We start from the raw sequence: 22013 nt of genomic DNA on the forward strand, positions 1-22013 counted from the left end.
CCTGGCAGGAGAAGATACGCAGATCTCTGAGTCTCGCAGCAGTCCGTGGACTTCCAGGGGCTTGTGACTCAGGAGTTGCAACCACAGCACATCATGCTGGTGAGTAACATTCCACACACCTGTATTATATGTAATTGCAATACAAGATCCTTTAATATCACACATTCATGTACATGATGAGGAGCATGGTATTTGGAGTACTAACAAAAACATCTACAATTATACTTGACATTACTGCTACATAACACAATGCAATTCATGATGTGAGGTGGAATAGTGCAATACTAACATGTCTCAGAGTAACACAGGCCACAAGCCACATGCAGAGTTTTCATTAAATGGACACTATAGCCATCCCAATACATTTAGCTCAATTAAGCAGGTTCTGTGCCTAGATCAAGCTAAAGTAAACTGTGTGAACATAGTGACACTTAAATAACACATTATTTCATCATTGACATGTACACATAACTATTGTATGAAACACATCCCTGTATACTGCTCATTTTCAAATCCCTAATAGACCAACTCGCAATGCGCACATGCATGTTTTAGAGTTTGACAAGTTAATCAGTATAGGCCCTAGCATGTATCAATGTACATTGTATGCCCACATGGACATTTATCTGACTGTACTAATCCCTCTCATTCTTTAACTCCTCCACAGAACCTCCTGTCACAAGGATAGAAACAGCCATGCCACCACCACAACAACCACCACCACCAGTCTTCAGGCAACTGCAGGAACAGTGTGCTCCCAGGCATGAGCATGGTTGGATGGCTTCATTTGAGGACCCGGGAGTGATGCCACCGACATTGCCATATGACCCCAACATTCCTGGCCAGAGGAATATCCTCCCTTTGGTTTTGAGGGGGAGCCAAGACAGACACAAAGGGTTCATGTATTTACACCCCCCACAACAGAATCAAAGTCTCATGTCAGTCATGGATATTACCCACAGACTATGTCACAGGATGTGCCTATTGTAGAGACTGAGTGGTCACACACTGGTCATCAGTGAGAATACCAATCATCTATGAGAGCTCCACCATCTTATTCACTGGGACGAGCTCCACCATCTTATTCACTGGAACGAGCTCCACCATCCTCTTCCCTGGGACGAGCTCCAACATCTAAAGATGAAAATACAGCAGGAACTACAGCTGCCCCTCAACTGCCCCTCAAGCACCAGAACCTACAGCTGCCCCTCAAGCACCAGAAACTACAACTGCATCTCAAGCACCAGAAACTACAGCTGCCCCTCAAGCACCAGAAACTACAAATACCCCTCAAGCACCAGAACCTACAGCTGCCCCTCAAGCACCAGAACCTACAGCTGCCCCTCAAGCACCAGAACCTACAGCTGCCCCTCAAGCACCAGAAACTACAACTGCACATCAAGCACCAGAAACTACAGCTGCCCCTCAAGCAACAGAAGCACATCCACAAGCATCACCTCTTCTCCAACATTGTGGCCCTCAAGCAACTGTCAGCCCTGTTGCTCAAGAGCCTGTGGATGCATTGTATTCTCCCCTGGGTGAGGAATACATTACACTCCAGAGGAGGCTCGTCACAAGCACTGAGAACATACAAAGAGGCCAAGAGAGGTTCTTCAGGGGCCAAGAGAGGTTACACAAATGTAGCATAGAGCTGCAGAGGGACATTACAGCATTGTTAAGTGCAAGTGTACAAAACCAGTCACAGATAATGCGACTTCTGTCTAATATGCAGATGCAGATCGACAATAGATGAAGAGAACAAAATCAACTTTTGGGTGTATTGGTTGAGCAGTTTACACACCAGCAGGACACTGCCTGCAGCCTATCATCTATGGCTAGCACACCAGCAGAAACACCAGAATTTGCTAGAACAAGGAGAACAAGGCAATCCACTGCAGGCACCTCAGCTCCCTCATCCAACAAGCCAAAACAAATATATAATGTATATATTATTATAGTTCACCATAAACCTTGTCCTCTGTTATTTACCATATAATTGTCATACACATACATGTGAGGTGTGTTTTATTGCACTAAAAGTGTTAAAACATATAATATGATGTGTTGAAATGGCAATAAAAAAACAGGTAATATTATCATGTTTATGACACATTCTTGTACTATAACTCACACCCACATAGTTATGTATGAAGGGTACATATAGTAATATTCACTTATAAGCTGTAAATCAATGTATCTCATATCCAATATAAATTGACACATGGGTATATATAATACTGATGTTACTGATAGGGTGTGCATTGTCAGGTATTTTAAGACTGCAGGTGAGAGAATGTGCTGTTTGTGATTAGTTTGACACAATTGCAGAGGAGGAATATTGATTTTAATAATTAAGTGGGGAGCAAGGTTTAAAGGGACAGTTTACTCAAAAATGTTCTTCCCGGGGGGGCGGAGCCAACAGCCAAGCAGAGAGGAAGCATTTTATAGAGCTCCTGCAGAAACTTCTATAAAATAAGGCAAATTGCAGCATTTTTAATGCAATTTGCCCCAAAAACCTAATTCTGAGCAAGCAGGACTGGCCTTAAAATACTTGTAAGCTACTTCCCTGAATATTCGTATCAGACTACCTCTAATATTACACGCAGGTCTCTGAGGCCTACTAAAAATTCAGAGACAAACATGGAGACGGTTCCGGCAGATATATATGAGGCTCTATGGGAGTTCAATCTGCAACTGACTGCCAGCTATGACAACCTGTCAGCCTGCCTAAGGTCAGCTATGAGAAAGCCAGAGACCCGGACACTAGATGGGGACCTATACCCCCTAATAGAGCATGTGGACATACGGGACGATGTCAGCCCATCTACCTCACTTGCCGCCACGTCTGTTGAGCTGGATATGGAGCTACCGCTCACACTACTACCTTCAATACTGGAGATAGAGACAAGCAGATCCCTGAAGATCCGTGCTGCGACTAAACTGACAGGCGGGGCGGTCCCGCTACCCATCGGTGATAGATCACCATGCAGCAGAGAAGAGATGCGGTCACTGTATATCCCTGCCCCGATGGATAGACGGAAGCCCTTACGTAAGTTCTTACCTTGTAATGAGGTTCCCCATGTCCAGATGCATACCTCCTACCCTGAGCTGCCTTCGGGAGGCCCTGTGATTCTGTGTGAGCGGTCCCGCGAGCACTACCCTCAGTGTGACATCTGTGCCAGAGCACTGCCCTTCCCGAAGGGGAGCCTTGCGGACACTACAGTGTTCAGATGGAACTTTATTTGAGATACACATAGATGTACAGCGTAGACCCCATCTCGCCAGCAATTCGGCCTCAGTGAAAATAGGAGTTGGGTAAAGTAGATTCAGACTCTGCTGATGTACGCTATGCTGATATGAGCAACCATTTTCACATGTGTTCTGCTCGTTTCTCTCTGCTTACAGACAGCAGCTCCTCTGGAAAAGAATCAATTAAGGAGTAACCTTTGACTTACCATGTGTAGACTGGACTGTATTCAACAAACAGTCTAGTATTGCTCACATATATTATAAGTGCTGATTTTGGGTGAAAGAATGTGATGCTGACCAGACTCTACAAGCCATTTTTAATCACCCTAACATAGCTCATGTTCTGACTCTCTATGAAAACTTTCTTGCTACGAGATCATTTGTTTATCATACTGCACATGACTCCAAATAGCATGATCCAGTCTACAATTGTTTTGGTTCTCTCAGATGCATGATTATGTGAGGCTGTTGCAGTTTTTCTTTTGCCAACCTCCATTGCTTTATGGCTTTATCCTCCCTTAGTGAGGTTATATGTATTTTCATGCAACAGTTAAAGTTATTAATTATATAGAGATGATTTAATTGATTGCTCCTCACTACCTTCATGTTCCATTTACCGACAGTTGGAGTAGACTAACCTAGTGACTCTGCTACCTGTATGATAATGGAGTTACTGTGTTGTGTAATGATACATTTGCTAAATGGCTATCTTAGTTTTCCCTAGGTCATTTTTGGGATATAAAAAGTTATTTTAGTTCATATATCACTCTGCTCTGATATGTTTTTGTTATGGGTGAAATTTGCCCTTTACTTGTTTACAATTCACTCTAGATCCTGTTTAACTATAAAGATGAAGCATTTTGCGATGAATATTACAATGGTGCCATTGTTTAGTTATACTGTCCTAACCTTCCAGGGTATAATTGTCATTATGGGAAGAATGGCGCTGTTTGAGAGTAGTTCAATATCAGTCGCTTTACAATAGCCTATTTTAGGTTTCCCATGAATCTATCAAATAGCACTAGATTATCTACACCCTACTAAACCTGTTATAATCAGAAAATCCTAAGGATCAGAGATATATAGGTACATCTTCATAGTTATTTGCCAGAGTTTATGTGTGGCTGCCATCCTTAGTTTACCTATGACCACACTTAGCCTATCCAGAGGCACCTAATATAGTAGTACAACATGTCTCCTTGTCCACTAAGATATGTTTGAGATTTTATTATTGCCAAGTTACTAATTTAAACATGTGAATACTTCCCTATTTTCCTTGGACAAGCTAGTAATTATGCTAATGTTGCTAGTACCTTATATTTTATATTTGTTTTATTTTAGTAGTGGCTAACTTTCATTTCTTACTTAAAGGTCTCCTTTTTAAACTATTAATCTAATAAGTGATCAACTCGCCTTAGGGCGTGATATAATTGGCAATGACACACTGTCACTACGTTAAGAAGTAAAATTGAGGATAAGCTTGCCGCTTTGCAAACTCTCATGTGTTCTAACGGTTTCATACATAAACAGAACAGTAACTAAAACTTGACTACATCTATTATATATAGACACAATTTTATTCTTAGACCTTCTGGTACCTGTTTATGTTGGCTAATTGTTATACAATCCTTATGTTATGTTATATACTATCTGTTTTCTCATGGTTGCCTCATGTATTCTAAGTCTTAGATATGCTTAAAATATCTCTCATATGTACTAAGATAGATTGATTGTTTGCTGCACGACACCGCATAAATCTTGGCATATACCAATAACTAGATAATTATACCCAAGTCAACAGCTACTAGTCTAAACAATAAAACATCTGCTCAAATTCATATAGTCACATAAATTTGGCAACTTAAATCAACCCTTCTGCAACCCATCTATTCCTTAGCCTATATGTACTTGCAGAAGATTTTTTTAATTCCCCCACTTAGTTCCATAAGCTTCAATAATATACGATCGGGCACTTCAATGTCCAAATCAGACACCCTATGTTACTTACTTCTATATATGGCTCCGTCCCCCCACCCCTGTTCCCTATGCGTATAGCGGTGCTTACCCGCTGAATATCCCCCTCCCCCCTATATATCTCAGCCCAAGAGTGGCTGATACTCATGTTAAATCTCCACAGGTTGATTGTTTAGTCCTAGGTAAAATATTTTTAGAATGTGGAGTTCATACGCTGATAACATAAAATGAAGTTCTATTTTCTCTCGCCTAAGATATTGTCTAGCTTCATATTCAGATTTGAAATGTATGTGTATACTACTTTCGCAATAATATCTCAGTATAGACAATGTATTATTCTTTTTGTTGTAACTTTGGCCTTAGGGCGAGTCCTTGTTGTGATGATTTATGCTTAACTTCAATAAAAAAAATATTTTCAAAAAAAAAAATGTTCTTCCCTTTAATTTGTTCCCAATGACCCACTTTACCTGCTGGAGTGTATTAAATTGTATTTCCTTTACCCTTATGATTGCATTTAAAATATTTTTTAAGCCTGTGGTATCCCCACTCATCAAATATTTTGGCCTCAACGCCAAGCTGTGTTTACACAGCCAGTAGAATAAATTACACTCCCAGTGGGTTCTAGAAGAGATAAGGTAATAAAATGTTAATTTTCCATTGTTCTCTCCAAGTATTGGTGATTGGTTTATGAACAGATATAAAACAAAGAAGCAAGTATATGAACACACTGTGATAAAGTAATGAGATCTGATTATACCTACAAGCTCAACCCATTTTATTAGGTTTTGACTTCAAAACACAAAATCAGCTGTTTCATATACACAAATAAATCTCAAAAAGCAAATCTCTTACATTTCATACTCTGCAGCTAGTAAAATAAGTAATTGGAAAGAGAAAAACAATTTTATAGTATACTGTCCCTTTAACTATTTGAGATGCTGCTTAAATATATGTGTTTGTTAAGGCTTCCAGGGAGTTACATTGCTTTTTTAGTCAGTGCAAGGGTTGCTGCGCCTGCCTTTGTGTGGCAAGATGAAAATGGAGTAAATTTTCTCAATTCTGCGCACGTAAATCCTTGCGCTGAATATGTAATACCGAATGGCGCTGCCAGTTCTATGTTAGTTTATGGGAGTAAAAAATGCGGGCAACAGGTAAACTATACGCGCGTAACTTGTATGCTACGCAGTATATGTGATACTAAAACCGGATAAAAACCGGCGTTGCCGGCTTTTTTGGGCGACGCTGCATATGTAATTTTGTCCCTGGTATCTAAGGGCCCCATTGTATTCTCCAGAGCTGGAAAGAATTTCCATTTTTACCCTCAGAAAAAAAATTGTAATAACTAATAGCTAAATTTATTCTCTTCTAAAAAGTGATATTAAATGATCATTAAATACAGTGTAATTGTATTTTCCACAAATGCTCAATAAAAAGACAAAGCAACTCAGAATTTCAAAGTACTGGTAGATTTTTTTTTTCTGATCATTTTAAAAGATTGCTTTATTTCCCTGCCAACTGTATTACATGACAGCCATCAGCCAATCATAGACTCATATATGTATTCACTGTGCACATACTCAGCAGCTGGTGCCTCAGAAAGTATACATATTAAAAGAATACAAACAAATTGATATTGGAAGTAAATTGTAAAGTTGATTAAAATTGCATGATCTGTCTGAAATATGAATGTTTATGTTTGGCTTTAGTGACCTTTTTAAAGGACCTTAAAACAACATTTAATATTGGGGTAAAATATGTAATAAGCTAAAACGATGACGAATCCACCTTCAGCCAATCGTTGCGTGCACCACTTGGCATCCAGCTCACGGTGCACTCAAAGATTGGCTGAAGGAGGATTCGTCATCGCTCATCTAAATAAAGTGTAAATTGTGGGCGGAGGAACGGCGCAATATTTAACATCACTGACAAATAAAGCGTCATTTAAAAATGTAATGAATTAAAGTTCCCCTGTTTCGAATAATATTTTTATATACTGTGAGGCACAATCGTTAAGTTTACAATCACTTTAAGGAGGAAAATATTATTTTAAATGGCTTAAAAGGACATAATACTGAAATAATGGAATGCAGACACATTATATTCTCTGTGAATCAATCCCTTTTTACTATTTAAAGGGACACACATTTCACACTAGATTTTTCTTTGCATAAATGTTTTGTAGATGATCCATTTATATAGCCCATCTGGGATTGTTTTTGTAACACGTATAGTTTTCCTTATTTTTAAATAACATTGTGCTGATTTTTAGACTCCTAACCAAGTCCAAAAGTTTTAGTTGTATACAGACTCCTGCTGCTCCTGTTTGTGTAATTGGTCTTTTCATATGCAGAGGTAAGGACGGAGTGTCTGCTGTTCCTGTTTTCCAAGCCCCTTTCAGTGTGTGTCCCAGCCTTACCTCATCAACAGTGCTTAGCTGGGAGCTTCTAAGTAAGTTGTTATAAGGTTTTATACTGGATTTTTAGATAAGTATCTGTGCATATTCTTCTTTATAGTAGTGTCTATTACATGCAGTTAGATGAAAAATTGTGTATACTGTCCCTTTAAGAGTTCTATTTAGAATTATATTAATGAAAATGAATGTCCCCATACATTACCTATTTCTGGTATGCAGTCCTGAGGGTTACACGTCTCTGTGTCCTCTGGTTTAAGGTCTGGTTCACACTTGTCACTATGTGTCATGTCATCAGAAAGACATCGCACCTCACGGACTCTGAACCCGCCTTCGCAGGACTTTGAACACTGAAATTTAACAAAGTATTTAAAGAAAATAAAGATAGCAACTGAAACAAAAATATACATATATAATTAATTATAAAATGTAGAAATCAAATACAAGAACAATAGTATATATAAATATTAAGCCAGCACCTGGGGAGATTTTCAGACTACTAGGGAGTCGGACCACTGCCAAATCCCAATCTATACACAACACAAAGGGATTAGTAGCCGCTAGTGTAAAGCAATCTCCCTTAGTATCCAGTGGGGATCAGAAATAACAACATCTAAGCTAAATAGGATGCATTCATTGTTTGGGAAATGTAGGTTCCTTAATTCATTTAAAAAGTATCCAGTAGCTTGATAAAAGAACCGGATTACTAACATAGGGACATAATATCTTGTCTAAACAGATGGTTATATTAGAAAAACTAGAGTTGCTGCTTGTTACTATAGGACAACCTGGTAGTGATTCAAGGGATTTGTGAATTTTAGGGAGAACATAAAATACAGAAATTGTAGCATACTCCACTAATAAAAAAATCAGCCATATTCTTATTCTAGATTTAATTTCCTTCTGTATTTGAAATATGGGATTACTAGATATGGATATATAGATATCCTAATCTGATAATTGTTGGTAAATTTCCTGTCTATAATAATTCTTCTTAAGAACAACTATAGCTCATCCCTTATCAGCCTCCTTAAAAATTAACAATAATTTAGTCAGAGAAATTTCAAGCTGACGTTTTATGTTTGTTTGTTTTTTTCATTGTAAAAATTATTACAGCATATTAGTTTTCAAGATATCCCAGTGCAGTGAAACCCAAGTATTTTCCTTTTTACATGCTAACAGGTTGTTTTAGCACTGAATGCACTGCCTGGTTGAGTTGAAAATCTATTGTAATTCAGCCCACTTAAATTTTCAACAAAATAATTTTTTCAAAGCAAGTGGTCACGTGCACAGTAACAGCTTTTATGATTCACATAGAGCATATAATTTTAAATAATCTTACAACTAACTTATTTTATCAAATTTGCTTCATTCTCTTGACTGATCATCAACACAGTACTGGGAGTTAGCTGAGCACATCAGTTGAGCCAATGCCAAGAGCCATATATGTGCAGCCACCAATCAACATAAAGCTCACAGTAGTACACTGCTGTTCCTGAGCCTACTGAGGTATGCTTTTCAACAAAGGGTACCAAGAGAACAGGGCAAATTAGATAGTAGAAGCAAATTGATAAGTTGTTTGAAATTCCATTTTCTATCGGAATTATAAAAGTTTTATTTTGGCTTTACTGTCCCTTTAAAGCATATTTGCTTAGATAGGTGTATTGCAAAAACACTTAAAAAGATCATCATGTACTCTGGGTACATAGAAAGTATGTGCCTCACTGTGGCTTTAGAAGACAGATATTATAAAAGAAAGATGAAAAGCCTTTTGGTCTGACTGGAAAGAGATGTTCTACCCCAGGGACAAGTTAACTTAAAATGTGAAGATATGTGAAGAGAGGCACAGGAATCTCAGCTGCCCTCAATTAATGTGATTGTCATGGATACCAGGCAGTCAAGGCTAAACCCCCACCCCCTCCTATCCAGTCCCCTCCATTATCACACCAGTTTTGGCCTTTTTATGGCTTACGGGATCCCCCAGACTCTTCCTATTGCTTGTTTTGTGGTTTGTACATCCACATGGAAGAGCTGATCTCTGACCGCCTAACCGCTCCGCTCTTTTGGAGATTGGTAGCCCCTAGGGAGGATAAGAGGTGGGGTGATTGCCGGGAAGAAGCTTCCCTGCAAACCAGGGGTTTTGGACACTCCCACCTCCATATCTTTCCCAGGCTGTAACTCCGGTCCCCAGTAACGGATCATGCCGCTTTTTGAACTGTGGCATCTGGGGACTGAGAGCTTTCCAATGACACTGCTCCCCCGGGATCACCCCGAAAACCGTGACCTAGGTACTGTGGGGGCTCTATAGGACTTGGGCTCCTATGGAGGCGCTGGACTGTCTGGAGGGGCGGGAGATCTAGGGGTCAGATAAGACCCTTTTGTGTGTATATAAGCAGAGTGTGTTTCACAATAAAGCAGTTCATGTTCCACCTGAATACTGTTTTTGTCTGGTTATTTTGGGTGGGCTCTGCTATAATCACTTTTCTCCGCTACATAGCAGAAGAACCCTTCTGTCGAGCTACCCAGTCGGGGTAGCCGGTGTCCATCACAACTGGTTGGCAGCGGTGGGATGCTTTTGTCTACCTGGAACATCCAAACCACCAACTTAAGCCCCCTTCGGATGGAGCAGCAGTACACTGAGCTCAGGAAGAGTACGCTCAAAGATTTGTTGGAAGCTCGGGGAAAAGTTACCGGCAACAAGTCCAAGGCAGCAATAATCGCCAAACTGATGGAAGGTGACAGGGCTAACGAGCCGGCTGTTGGGTCCAATAGCAACCAGAGCAATGAGTGGCCCAGCGAGGCATAGATGGGGGAGACAGTAATGTCCGAGGTCCAGAGGGAGATCCAGTGGCGACTGGCTCTCTATGAGAACACCCTACCTGAGGAGGTAGTCACTCGGCTAATATCCGACACCACCCAACTCAAAATGATGGAGGTACAAAAGTCTATGGGGAGAAGCATGCCGGCTCCCCTGGATCCACTTTCCCAGCCAAAGAAGTTACCCTATGAGGCTTTTTAAACCTTCAAAGACAACAAAGAGGAGATTCACAGCTACCTCCAAATGTGAGAGTTGCAGGGAATTGCCAATGTAGACCGGGTCACCCTCCTGCTTGGAAAGCTGTCTGGATGAACCCTAGAGGCATTTCACACTGTGCCCGAGGGGGACAGAAATAACTATGACCGGGTAAAGGAGCGCATCCTTTCCCAATATGGTCTCACCCGGGAGGCTGACCGGGTGAAGTTCCAGGAACTAAAGAGACAGGAGGGACAGCCTTTCACAGAGTGTACACACCAGTTCACCGATTCCTTGGACTCTTGGTTCACAGGCTGTCACGTAACCACCCTGGCCGAAGCCACCCAGCTCATCCTGTTGGAACACTTTTATACTCACTCTCCACCGGAGATACAAGAGTGGGTCCAAGATCGGTGGCCCGAGACAGCCAACCAAGCTGCCAACCTGGTTGATCAGTACCTGGATGCATGGCATCAGGCCCGCCCTGAGCCATGACTGGTGACCCCTGTCCAATATCCAGGCAGAGACAGTGGATATTTGCCAGGGTAGGTTATCCCCTGAGAAGTGATCTCAGACTAAGGAACCCAGTTCACTGCTGAGCTCACCTGGTGGAAATGGAGGCTTTGCGGTTTAAAACCCATGCAAAGCTCTCCCTACCACCCTCAGACTAATGAGTTGTATGAGAGGTTCAATGGGACCCTGAAGCAGTTGCTTAGGATGTTTTCGGCCTCTCACAAAGACTGGGAGAGATACCTGCTGCACCTCCTGTTTGCATACCGAGAGGTGCCCTAGGAATCTACTGGGTTCTCCCCCTTTAGTATATGGCCGGAGGGTGAGGGTGCCCCTAGACCTCTTAAGAGCCCACTGGGAAGGATCAGTTGGGAAGGAAGAACACTCCATTATGGGGTACTTCCTAGAGTTCAGGGACCGACTGAAGGACCTCACCGAGAGGGTGCGAGAGAACCTTCAGGTTGCACAAGGTAGGCAGAAGCGGTGGTACAACTGGAATGCTCATAACCGGACCCTAGATGTAGGAAGGTCCTGGCCCTGAAGCCTGTCAAAACAGACAAGCTACAGGCTTCCTGGCATGGACCCTATCAAGTGGTAGAACAGCTGTGTGACACATCCTATCTGGTAGCCAAATGCTCAGATGACCGGGTCCGTTGGACCTTTCATGTGAACATGCTGAAGGCATACCAGGAAAGGCCAGAGGTTGTGGCCACCATATGTGCTCCGGCCCTGGAGGACTCCCATGCTGGAGCCCCCCTGGTGGAAAAGGGTTCCCCCAGGTGTAGGTGACATACAGGTAGATGAGAGACTAGGGACGGACTAGGCAGAGAGAGCAAGTCAGACAGGTGCTAGGGAATCGGCGGGACATGTTCTCCACTACCCCTGGATACACCACGGTAGCAGTGCACTGAGTGGAGACCCCGGGACAGGCGCCCCTGCGACAGCCGGCGTACCAGGTCCCCGAGGCAGTTAGGGAAAATATGCGCAGCAAGCTCAGGGAAATGCTGGGCATGGGTGTCATTGAGTCATCCAACAGCCCCTGGGCATCCCCGGTGGTCCTGGTACCCAAGTGGAATGGGAACACCCAGTTCTGCATATACTACCTTAGGCTCAATGACAGAACCACCACCAATGCCTACCCTATGCCCCGGGTCAATGACCTTCTAGACCGCGTCGCCCGCAGTAACTTCCTGAGCACTTTAGACCTTTGCAAGGGATATTGGCAGACCCCCCTGGACCCGGAGTCCATTCCGAAGTCAGCATTCATCACCCCATTCAGCCTATATCAGTTTAGGGTCATGCCGTTTGGGATGAAGAATGCTCCAGCAACCTTCCAGAGGATGGTAGATCACCTCCTGGATGGCCTCCAGGATTATGGCTGTGCATACCTGGACAACATTACTGTCTACAGCGACACCTGGGAGGACCATTTGGTCCACCTAGGCATCGTTCTAGACCACCTTAGGGCTGTCGGTCTGACCCTTAAGCCCTGACAAATGTATGATAGGGTGCTCCGAGGTCCAGTACCTTGGAAACTGAGTAGGCTGCGAGAAGCAGTGGCCGGAGCCAGCCAAGATTGAGGCAGTTGCGAACTGGCCAACCCCCAAGACCAAGACCCAAGTCTTAGCTTTCCTAAGGACCATAGGGTACTACTGCATGTTTGTCCCCAACTACAGTGCCTGGGTCAAACCCCTGACTGACCTATCCCAAAAACAGTTGGCCTGACAGGTCCTGTAGTCCCCCGAGTGTGAGGTTGCCTTTTAAAGCCTTAAGACAGCCATGATTTCTGCCCCTATCCTGGCCGCTCATAACCCAACCAAACGTTTTTGTGTCCATACAGATAACTGTATGTTCTGGTTGGGAGCAGTGCTGAGCCAGGTAGACAAAGAAGGACATGACCACCCCATAGTAGGAAGAAATTGCCCAGAGAAGTAGGCTACGTGGCAGTGGAGAAAGAATGCCTGGTCCTGGTGTGAGCCCTTAAAAAACTACAACCCTATCTTTACGGATGGGCCGTCACCGTTCTCATGGACCACAACCCCCTGGTCTGGCACAACAGAGTTTCAGAGGACAATGGACGCCTGTTGCAGTGGAGTTTAGCTTTGCAGCCCTTCAACTTCACTATCTAATATCAGCCAGGAAAAAGCAATGGGAATGCTGACTGACTTTCCCGGCAAACTGAGTTGGGATAACTCCCCGACAGCCCCACACCAACCTGTGTGTGGATCTAGTCAGGTCTGCCGGACTTTTCAGGGGGGAGCACTGTCAGGGATACCAGGCCATCAAGGCTAAACCCCCACTCCCTACTACCCAGCACCATCCATTATCACACCAGTTTTGGCCTTTTCATGGCTTACGGGATCACCCAAACTCCTTCTATTGCTTGTTTTGTGGTTTGTACATCCTCATGGAAAAGCTGATCTGACCGCCTAACCCCTCTCCAGCTGGCCAGGCTCCTGGAACTGCTGGCCAGCCACGAGCTGATCCCTGACCGCATAAACCCTTCACGGCTGGCCGGGCTCCTGGAACTGCCGGCCAGCCACACTGCACCGGATACCCACTAACCTTTACTCCAGGTTGCTCCAGCGGTCCCTTGCCCCAGAGCTCCACTCTTTTAGGGATTGGTAGCCCCTAGGGAGGACCAGAGGTGGGGTGATTGCCGGATGGGAGTTCCCTTGGGAACCCGGGGGTTTTGGACACCCCCACCTCCATATCTTTCCCAGGCTGTAATGACGCCGCTCCCCCAAAACAGCAACTTAGATACTGTAGGTGCTCTATGGGACTGTGGCTCCTATGGAGGTGCCGGACTGTCTGGAGGGGCTGGAATAGCAGGAAATCTAGACCCTTTTGTGTGTATATAAGCAGAGTGTGTTTCACAATAAAGCAGTTCTTTTTCCACCTGAATACTGAAATACTGATTTTGTCTGGTTATTTTGGTGGGCTCTGCTATAATCACTTTTCTCTGCTACATAGGGGAATGTTCTAGGTATAGGAAGAACCCTTCTGGCGGAGCTACCCGGTCAGGGTAGCCGGTGTCCGTCACAGTGATAATCAGTAAAGTATGAAACATAATGCCAAGACCAACTTGTGTCAAGGCCTCACGTTTTGCTCTGGTTATTCTGGAGAACTTTGCTTTACAATATATTAACTGTATCATTTGTGTATTTTAGAAACAGGCTCAAATAAAATTGCTACAAAGCTTACACATCGTCTCCCATGGAGGAGGTCAAGTGAGGACAGATACAATATTATGGCGTGTATATAAAGGTAACTCTCCTTTTAGACCAATTTATGTCAATTGACAACAGCGCCAGTGGCAGGTGATCACATGACTGCTACTAAGTAAGTTGTTTCAGAGGCTCCTTAACTAAAATCATATTTGACTTTATACTCTGCATTTACAGTTTGTTTGACAAAATAATGTTAAAAATATTTTATGACAATACTTATGTCTATTTTTAGAGGGCCCTGGAACATAACTCATTCACTTCCCATTAACATTATTTAATTGATTTATTTTTTTACTGATTTTTCTTGCAACTATTTATAAAAAGTATAGTTTTGCTTATTTTTAAATAACATTGCATTGATTTTCAGACTTCTAACCAAGCCCAAAAGGTTTAGAAGAATACTGATGTATACCTACTCCAGCTTGCTCCTGTTTGTGTAAAGAGTCTTTTCATATGCAGAGGAAGGGGGAGGGTCTGCTCTTTTTGCTATAGAACCTCTTTCAGTGGGTGTTCCAGCTAGCCTTTTCAACAGAGCTTAACTGGGAGCTTCTAAGTAAGTTTTTAAATGGTTTTATACTGGATTTTTATATCAGTATCTGAGCATATTATTCTTTACAGTAGTGTCTATTACATGCATTTATATGAACATTGGTGTATACTGTCCCTTTAACAAGTGTATAATAAAAAGACAATGCAATAACACTTACTTATCCCCCCATATGCTGGCCCTCTGTATCATGTGACAGCCATCAGCCAATCACAGACTAGTATATGTATACCCTTGTATGAACTTGTGCACATTGCTCAGTAGGAGCTGGTGCCTCAGAAAGTGTGTATTTAAAAAGAAAGTGTAAAATTTGATAGCAGAAGTAAATTGGAAAGTCTCTTAAAACTGCATGCTCTATCTGAATCATGAAAGTTTAATTTTGACTTTAGTGTCCCTTTAAGTTCCCCTGGACAGCTCCAGGTAAATGCAAAGAAACATTATCACAGTACTGAGTTTGTAAACTACAGATATTACCATTATTCATTAGGAAAGTAGTTGTGATTGGCAGCTACATAACTATTATGCTCTTTATGGACACTATTAATGGTCTAATGAACTACAGTACAGCTTTTCTTATTTTTCATTGGAATGGCCCTTTATCAAAAACAGACGTCCACCAAGGTTGTGAAATGCTCACTTTTTCTGTATTTCTTTATTGCACCAGATGATTCTTTTTATTCTCTTTACTAAGGACAAAGTAATGTTTAGTAACAAACCTTCATGTTTATACCCAGTCAGTGATTTGTATGTGAGTGTGTGTAGTACATATGTTGCCATTTCTGGGAGAAGTAGAGTTGGCAGTGCCATGGGAACCACTATTTCGGATGGTCAATACTTTTCTAAACTATTTACTTGAGTGCTCTACTGCAGTGTCCCTGAAAATGTTTTCTACATTTTATATGTGAGAAGAAAAATATGTTCAATATCCCTTTATGTAAGTGCATTTATGGGTAATTGTAGTAAGCGCATTTTATGTTTAAACTGTAGTTTTATAAAAAAAAAAACATACCTGTTGAGCAGTGTGCACAATTATAGGCACATAAGACTGCTTTATTTGGAAACTAAATTCACAAATACAGCTCAAAAACAACTTGTGCAGAAAAGAGAAAAACAAAAACAAAAATCAATATATTTACTGATGCAACAAACACAAAAGTAACTTACTGTGCTCCATTCAGTGTAAAACCACTTTGCACCACAGGATTTAAGGTGACAAGGTTGCTGATTTGGAGGTTTTTCTAGGTATGAGCATTCATATGGATCTACCACAGTGAAACCCTCGGCGCTCTTTCTAATGCAAATTACATCTCTCTGTTGAGTTCCAGTACCACATTCAACTGAGCACTACAAAGCATATAAAATAAAAGTTATTACAGCACACATGGGCAAAACTAATATTTGAATATGCATGAGAAAAGAATACTAAAGCAGAGGATTCCTTTAAATCATTTAATTTATAACCTCTGATTGCGATAGATAGATAGATAGATAGATAGATAGATAGATAGATAGATAGATAGATAGATATCTTAGGGACTGAAGGCTTTCACTAGTTTCCTTAAATATCTACAGAACATATTTTTTTCATAGTCAATCATTACTACTTATTACTTTTATAGAGAAACAGTAAAATCACTTAGCTATAATGATAATTATTTTAAAAAACACAATTCTTCATAATTTTCAGTTTTTACTTCATAAAGATGATTGCGTTTGGAGCACCACCATAGAACCGCCATTGTATCAGTGCATGCACTTCAATTCAATGCGTATGACCAATATATGCCAATGACATCGCAGGTTATCACTGCTGTACATTCATTTGATTGACAGCTATATATGACCACTGCATGGTATGACAAAACTGATATAAATAAGCCTGCCTTTTAAAGAAATAAAAAACAATCCCAACATAATATGAAATATGGTTTCACTTTTTTTTAAATCACAATCATTATAGCTATGCAATTTTACATTTTCTATGCTGTGTTTCTTTAATATTTACATACACCGTTTATCCATAAATAAAGATTTTATTTTACTACAACTACTAACCCTACAAGACAAAATAATAAGTTTAAGAACAGGGATGGGTACTCGAATATAAATGGTTTGTTAAGGAAGGTCCTATTGATCTCCATCTATTCGGCTAGATTACGAGTTGTGCGTTAGGGTAAAAAAGCATCGTTAAGAGGTCCTAACGCTGCTTTTTAACGTCCGTTGGTATTACGAGTTTTGCAGGTACAGGTGTACCGCTCACTTTTTTGGCCAGACTTGGAAATACCGCAAATCCACTTATGTAAATAGCGTATCCTCTTTTTTCAATGGGACTTGCATAGCGCCAGAGTCTGCCAAAAAGTGAGCAGTAGACCCTCTCCTGTCAAGACTGGTACCGCATTTTAAAGTCAGTAGTTAAGAGTTTTACACTACAACGCTGTGGCATAAAACTCTTAACTAAAGTGCTAAAAAGTACACTAACACCCATAAACTACCTATTAACCCCTAAACCGAGGCCCTCCCACATTGCAAACACTAAAAGAAAAATTTTAACCCCTAATCTGCCGAACCGGACATCGCCGCCATTATAATAAATATATTAACCACTAAACCACCGCACTCCTGCCTCGCAAACACTAGTTAAATATTAAGGGTTAGGGTTAGACTTAGATTTAGGGGTTAATAAATTTAATATAGTGGCGGCAACGTTGGGGGCGGGAGATTAGGGGTTAATAAATGTAGGTAGGTGGTGGCGATGTTAGGGCTGGCAGATTAGGGGTTAATAATATTTAACTAATGTTTGCGGGGCGGGAGTGTGGCGGTTTAGGGGTTAATATGTTTATTATTGTGGCGGCAACGTTGGGGGCGGCAGATTAGGGGTTAATAAGTGTAGGTAGGTGGCGGCAACATTCGGGGCAGCAGAGTGGGGGTTAATAAATATAATGTAGGGTTCGGCTATGTTGGGGGAGCAGATTAGGGGGTTCATAAGTATAATATAGGTGGCGGCGGTGTCCGTAGTGGCAGATTAGGGGTTAATAATTATAATTTAGGTGTCGGCGATGTCGGGGGCGGCAGATTAGGGGTTAATAAGTGTAAGATTAGGGGTGTTTAGACTCGGGGTTCATGTTAGGGTGTTAGGTGTAGACATATATTTTATTTCCCCATAGGAATCAATGGGGCTGCGTTAAGGAGTTTTACGCTGCTGTTTTGCAGGTGTTAGACTTTTTTTTAGCCGGCTCTCCCCGTTGATTCCTATGGGGAAATCGTGTACGAGCACGTTACACCAGCTCACCGCTGACTTAAGCAGCGCTGGTATTGGAGTGCGGTAATGAGCAAAATTTTGCTCAAAGCTCACTTCTTGTCTTTTAACGACGGGTTTGTAAAAACTTGTAATACCAGCCCTGTAGGTAAGTGAGCGGTGAGGGAAAACTGCTCGTTAGCACCGCACAGCCTCTAACACAAAACTCGTAATCTGGGCCATAATTTGTTTAATTTTCTTTTTCATTTAATATAAAATATCAGCTTTGAAATCTTTTTTTTTTTTTTTTTTGTATTTTGATATATAATTATGTGAATTAATGAGATTGGAAGTAATTTATGGAATCAGTTTATGCAATTGTGTGTTCCATTACTTATTTTAATGTTTGCTTTTTTGGCTTTCATATCATATTAACATCTTATTAAATTTTTCATTTCTAGAATCAAATTCTAAGCAATGCAGCCTAAGCTTCAAACACTAAAGCAAATAACATTATAATTTTACATCAGCTGAGAAGCCTCAGTAGATGATAAGAGAAATTAAGAAATTAGAAAGCTTGACTTGTCCCTTTGATGCAGGAATATTATCAGGAATATTATCCATCCACCAACTACTGTCACATAAATGTTTAATATAAAACAATAAAGCAAAAAAATACATTCAATTTTTTTAAGGGTGTTTCTTTAATTATCTACAGAAATTTGAACTATACAGACTGGTTGAATCAGATAGGAACAGACCATTATTGAAGGATATGGGTTAAAATATACAATTCTTCAAACTAACATAGTGTTTATTTTCACCCTGTTTGGCCGAGTTTAATATTAATTGTTAAATAAATAAATATATATATTTTTAATATTCTTTTTGATAACTATGCCTCAAGTCTTTTGAAGAGACATAATAATTGAATGCTCTAATCTGTTATTGCACTATGGCTTCCATGTACAAGAGTTAAACACATACTTAAAGTCATCACTAGAGCATTAATGCATCACTGGGTTATTAGCAGAACACATGGTTAGCCAATGACAAGAGGCATATGTGTGTAGCAACCATTCCCTAGCTAGCTCTCAGTAATGCACTGCTGTACCTGAGCCTATCTTAGTATGTTTTTTTTTATCAAAGAGTAACAAGAATCTCTCTCTCTCTCTCTCTCTCTCTCTCTCTCTCTCTCTCTCTCTCTCTCTCTCTCTCTCTCTCTCTCTCTCTATATATATATATATATATATATATATATATATATATATATATATATATATATATATATATATATATATATATATATATAATGTGTGTGTTCTGCACATTGAACCGTCTCTGCATTAAAAGGATTCAGAATATTTGATCATCTTAATAACAGTGTCTAGGCACTGGTACATTTTGCTGTGTACTTGATATGTAAATATATCTTTATATTTGATGTATTTTATGCAGTATGCAGTGCTCATCATTTTTTTTTAACCATCGTTACTATCTTGCAGATCTAGCACAGCATGAAAAATATGTATAGGAAAAATTGATTTACAGAAATAGAATTCTTATTTTGTCTTATTTGTAGTTTTGTTATCCTGTAATCTGAAAAACCCATGCTGCAGTATTTAAGGTATGAAACTAAGACATATTTTTATCTAAAGCATATGTAAACATCAGTTGTCTTTTTATTTGCCTCTAAAACTTATAAAAAAAATATAATTGCAGTATTTTATGTATATCAGAAAACATGTTACTCTTCTTAGTTAAATAAATCAATATCTATTATGTCACCCAATCAGTGACCATGGTGCCCATTAAATGACAAATACAAAATAAACTAAAGCCACCAGTAAGTAGTACAAGGGCAGCATAATAGTGATTCACAGATTTCTCTATTGCAAGTTTGGCATCATAAAATCATTACCTAGAGAAGGCTACAGAACAGGAATTAGTTCATCTTGGAGTAAAACATTAAAGGAAGCTATTGAAATCTTTGAATATTTTTAGAAAGCCTGTGAAAATTGCAAGCAACATTGACTCAGATTGGGAGGGTGCAGGTTTCTGTCACCCTTTATGATGCCACAGTGGGATATTCCTGTACCAGAATAAGTCATGGGCTGTGAGAGCTTGGTAATACAACTGATCTCTACGTATGGCATAATGGTCATAAGATTGTGCTCAGCAATCTGGAGACACTGAAATTGTAACCAGATCTGTCAGATTGCTCCCAGTTGGAGACTCGGGCATTCCTAATAGATTTTTTTTAAAAATTTAAATGTTTGTAATTGTGATTGGAATTCATTTTAAAAATGTATTTTCTTTACAGAAACCCTGTATTTTTTGTTAATTTTACGTATGAGTAACATTAAAACACATTGATTTCTTTTGTAAGAAATATGTGATGTAAAAGCTATTTAAATTTAAACTAATACAGTTTTGTCTGACAGGTACTTCCTACTAATGTTTATTAGCTTATTGGTACAGGGAGCATTTTTACCAATAAGCCAATGAGCATTAGTATAAAGTTAAAATGAGCTACTCAATTTTGTATCACATGCTAATTGGTAGAGGGAGCATACATACCAATAAGCCAATTAAGCATACCAATAAGCCAAATAAGCATTAAGGGACAGTCAACACTAAAATTGTTATTGTTTAAAAAGATAGATAATGCCTTTACTACCCATTCCTCAGCTTTGCACAACGAACACTTTTATATTCATACTAGTCCTAAAGCCCGTTCACAAGGGCCATTTTTTGCAGTACAGTGGTCCCACCCCTTGCTCTCTCCCTCCCCCTCTCTTTTGCTCTCTCTCCCCCCTCTCTTTTGCTCTCTCTCTCTCTCCCCCTCTCTTTTGAGCTCTCTCTCTCTCCCCCCTCTCTTTTGAGCTCTCTCCACCCTCTCTTTTGCGCTCTCTCTCTCCACCCCCCATCTTTTTTGCTCTCTCTCTCCCCCTCTCTTTTGAGCGCTCTCTCTCCCCCATCTCTTTTGCGCTCTCTCTCCCCCTCTCTTTTGAGCTCTGTCCCCCCTCTCTCTCTCCCCCCCCTCTCTCTCTCTCTCCCTCCCCCCTCTCTCTCTCTCTCCCTCCCCCTCTCTCTCTCTCCCCTCTCTCTCTCCCCTCTCTCTCTCCCCCTCTTTTGCTCTCTCTCTCCCCCTCTCTTTTGCGCGCTCTCTCTCCCCCTCTCTTTCACGCCGGCCACACCCCCGCTCACACCCGACCACGCCCACTTCTGCCGCAGATGAGATCAGCTAGGGAGTAGGACTCAAAGGTCAGTTGTGTTTGTCCTCGTGCTGTCTCTACTGCGCATGACAGCTTCGGACAAACACACTTGGCCTTTTATATAATATGATACTTTATAACATTTAAACCTCTAAATTTCTGCCTGTTTCTAAGCCACTAGAGACAGCCTCTTATCACATGCTTTTTTATTAGCTTTTCACAACAGGAGACTGCTAGTTCATGTGGGCCATATAGATAACATTGTGCTCACGTCCTTGGGTTCTGCACAACACAGCTAAAATGTAAGTCAATAGATAATAAATAAAAAGTCATGTGATCAGGGGCTGTCAAAAGAGGCTTAGATACAAGGTAATTAATCACAGAGGTAAAAAGTATATTAATATAACCATGTTGGCTGTGCAAAACTAGGGAATGGGTAATAAAGGGATTATCTATCTTTTTAAACAACAACATTTTTTTGAGTTGACTGTCCCTTTAGTAAGAAGTTACAAATAACTACTCAGTTTTATACTACTTTTATTGACTGACAACTACTTCCTACTAATGCTTATTTGCTGATTGGTACAGGGAGCATATTTACCAATAAGCCAATGCGCATTAGTATGA

At 40.8% G+C, this 22013-nt stretch overlaps 1 protein-coding gene across 2 annotated transcripts in view; it reads right to left on the reverse strand.

The window, feature by feature from the left end:
• The window catches only part of THSD4 (thrombospondin type 1 domain containing 4), a 1326695-nt gene that overhangs the window by 9740 nt on the left and 1294942 nt on the right, over positions 1-22013 (reverse strand). For both annotated transcript variants that reach the window (XM_053717542.1, XM_053717543.1), the window contains 2 exons: positions 16098-16277; positions 7839-7983 (listed from right to left, as the gene is read on the reverse strand). In XM_053717542.1, coding sequence (XP_053573517.1) covers positions 7839-7983; positions 16098-16277 — 325 coding nt within the window. The remainder of the gene's footprint in view (positions 1-7838; positions 7984-16097; positions 16278-22013) is intronic.

The sequence above is a fragment of the Bombina bombina genome, chromosome 6 (genome assembly GCF_027579735.1).
Source record: "Bombina bombina isolate aBomBom1 chromosome 6, aBomBom1.pri, whole genome shotgun sequence".
NCBI classification, from domain to species: Eukaryota; Metazoa; Chordata; class Amphibia; order Anura; family Bombinatoridae; genus Bombina; species Bombina bombina.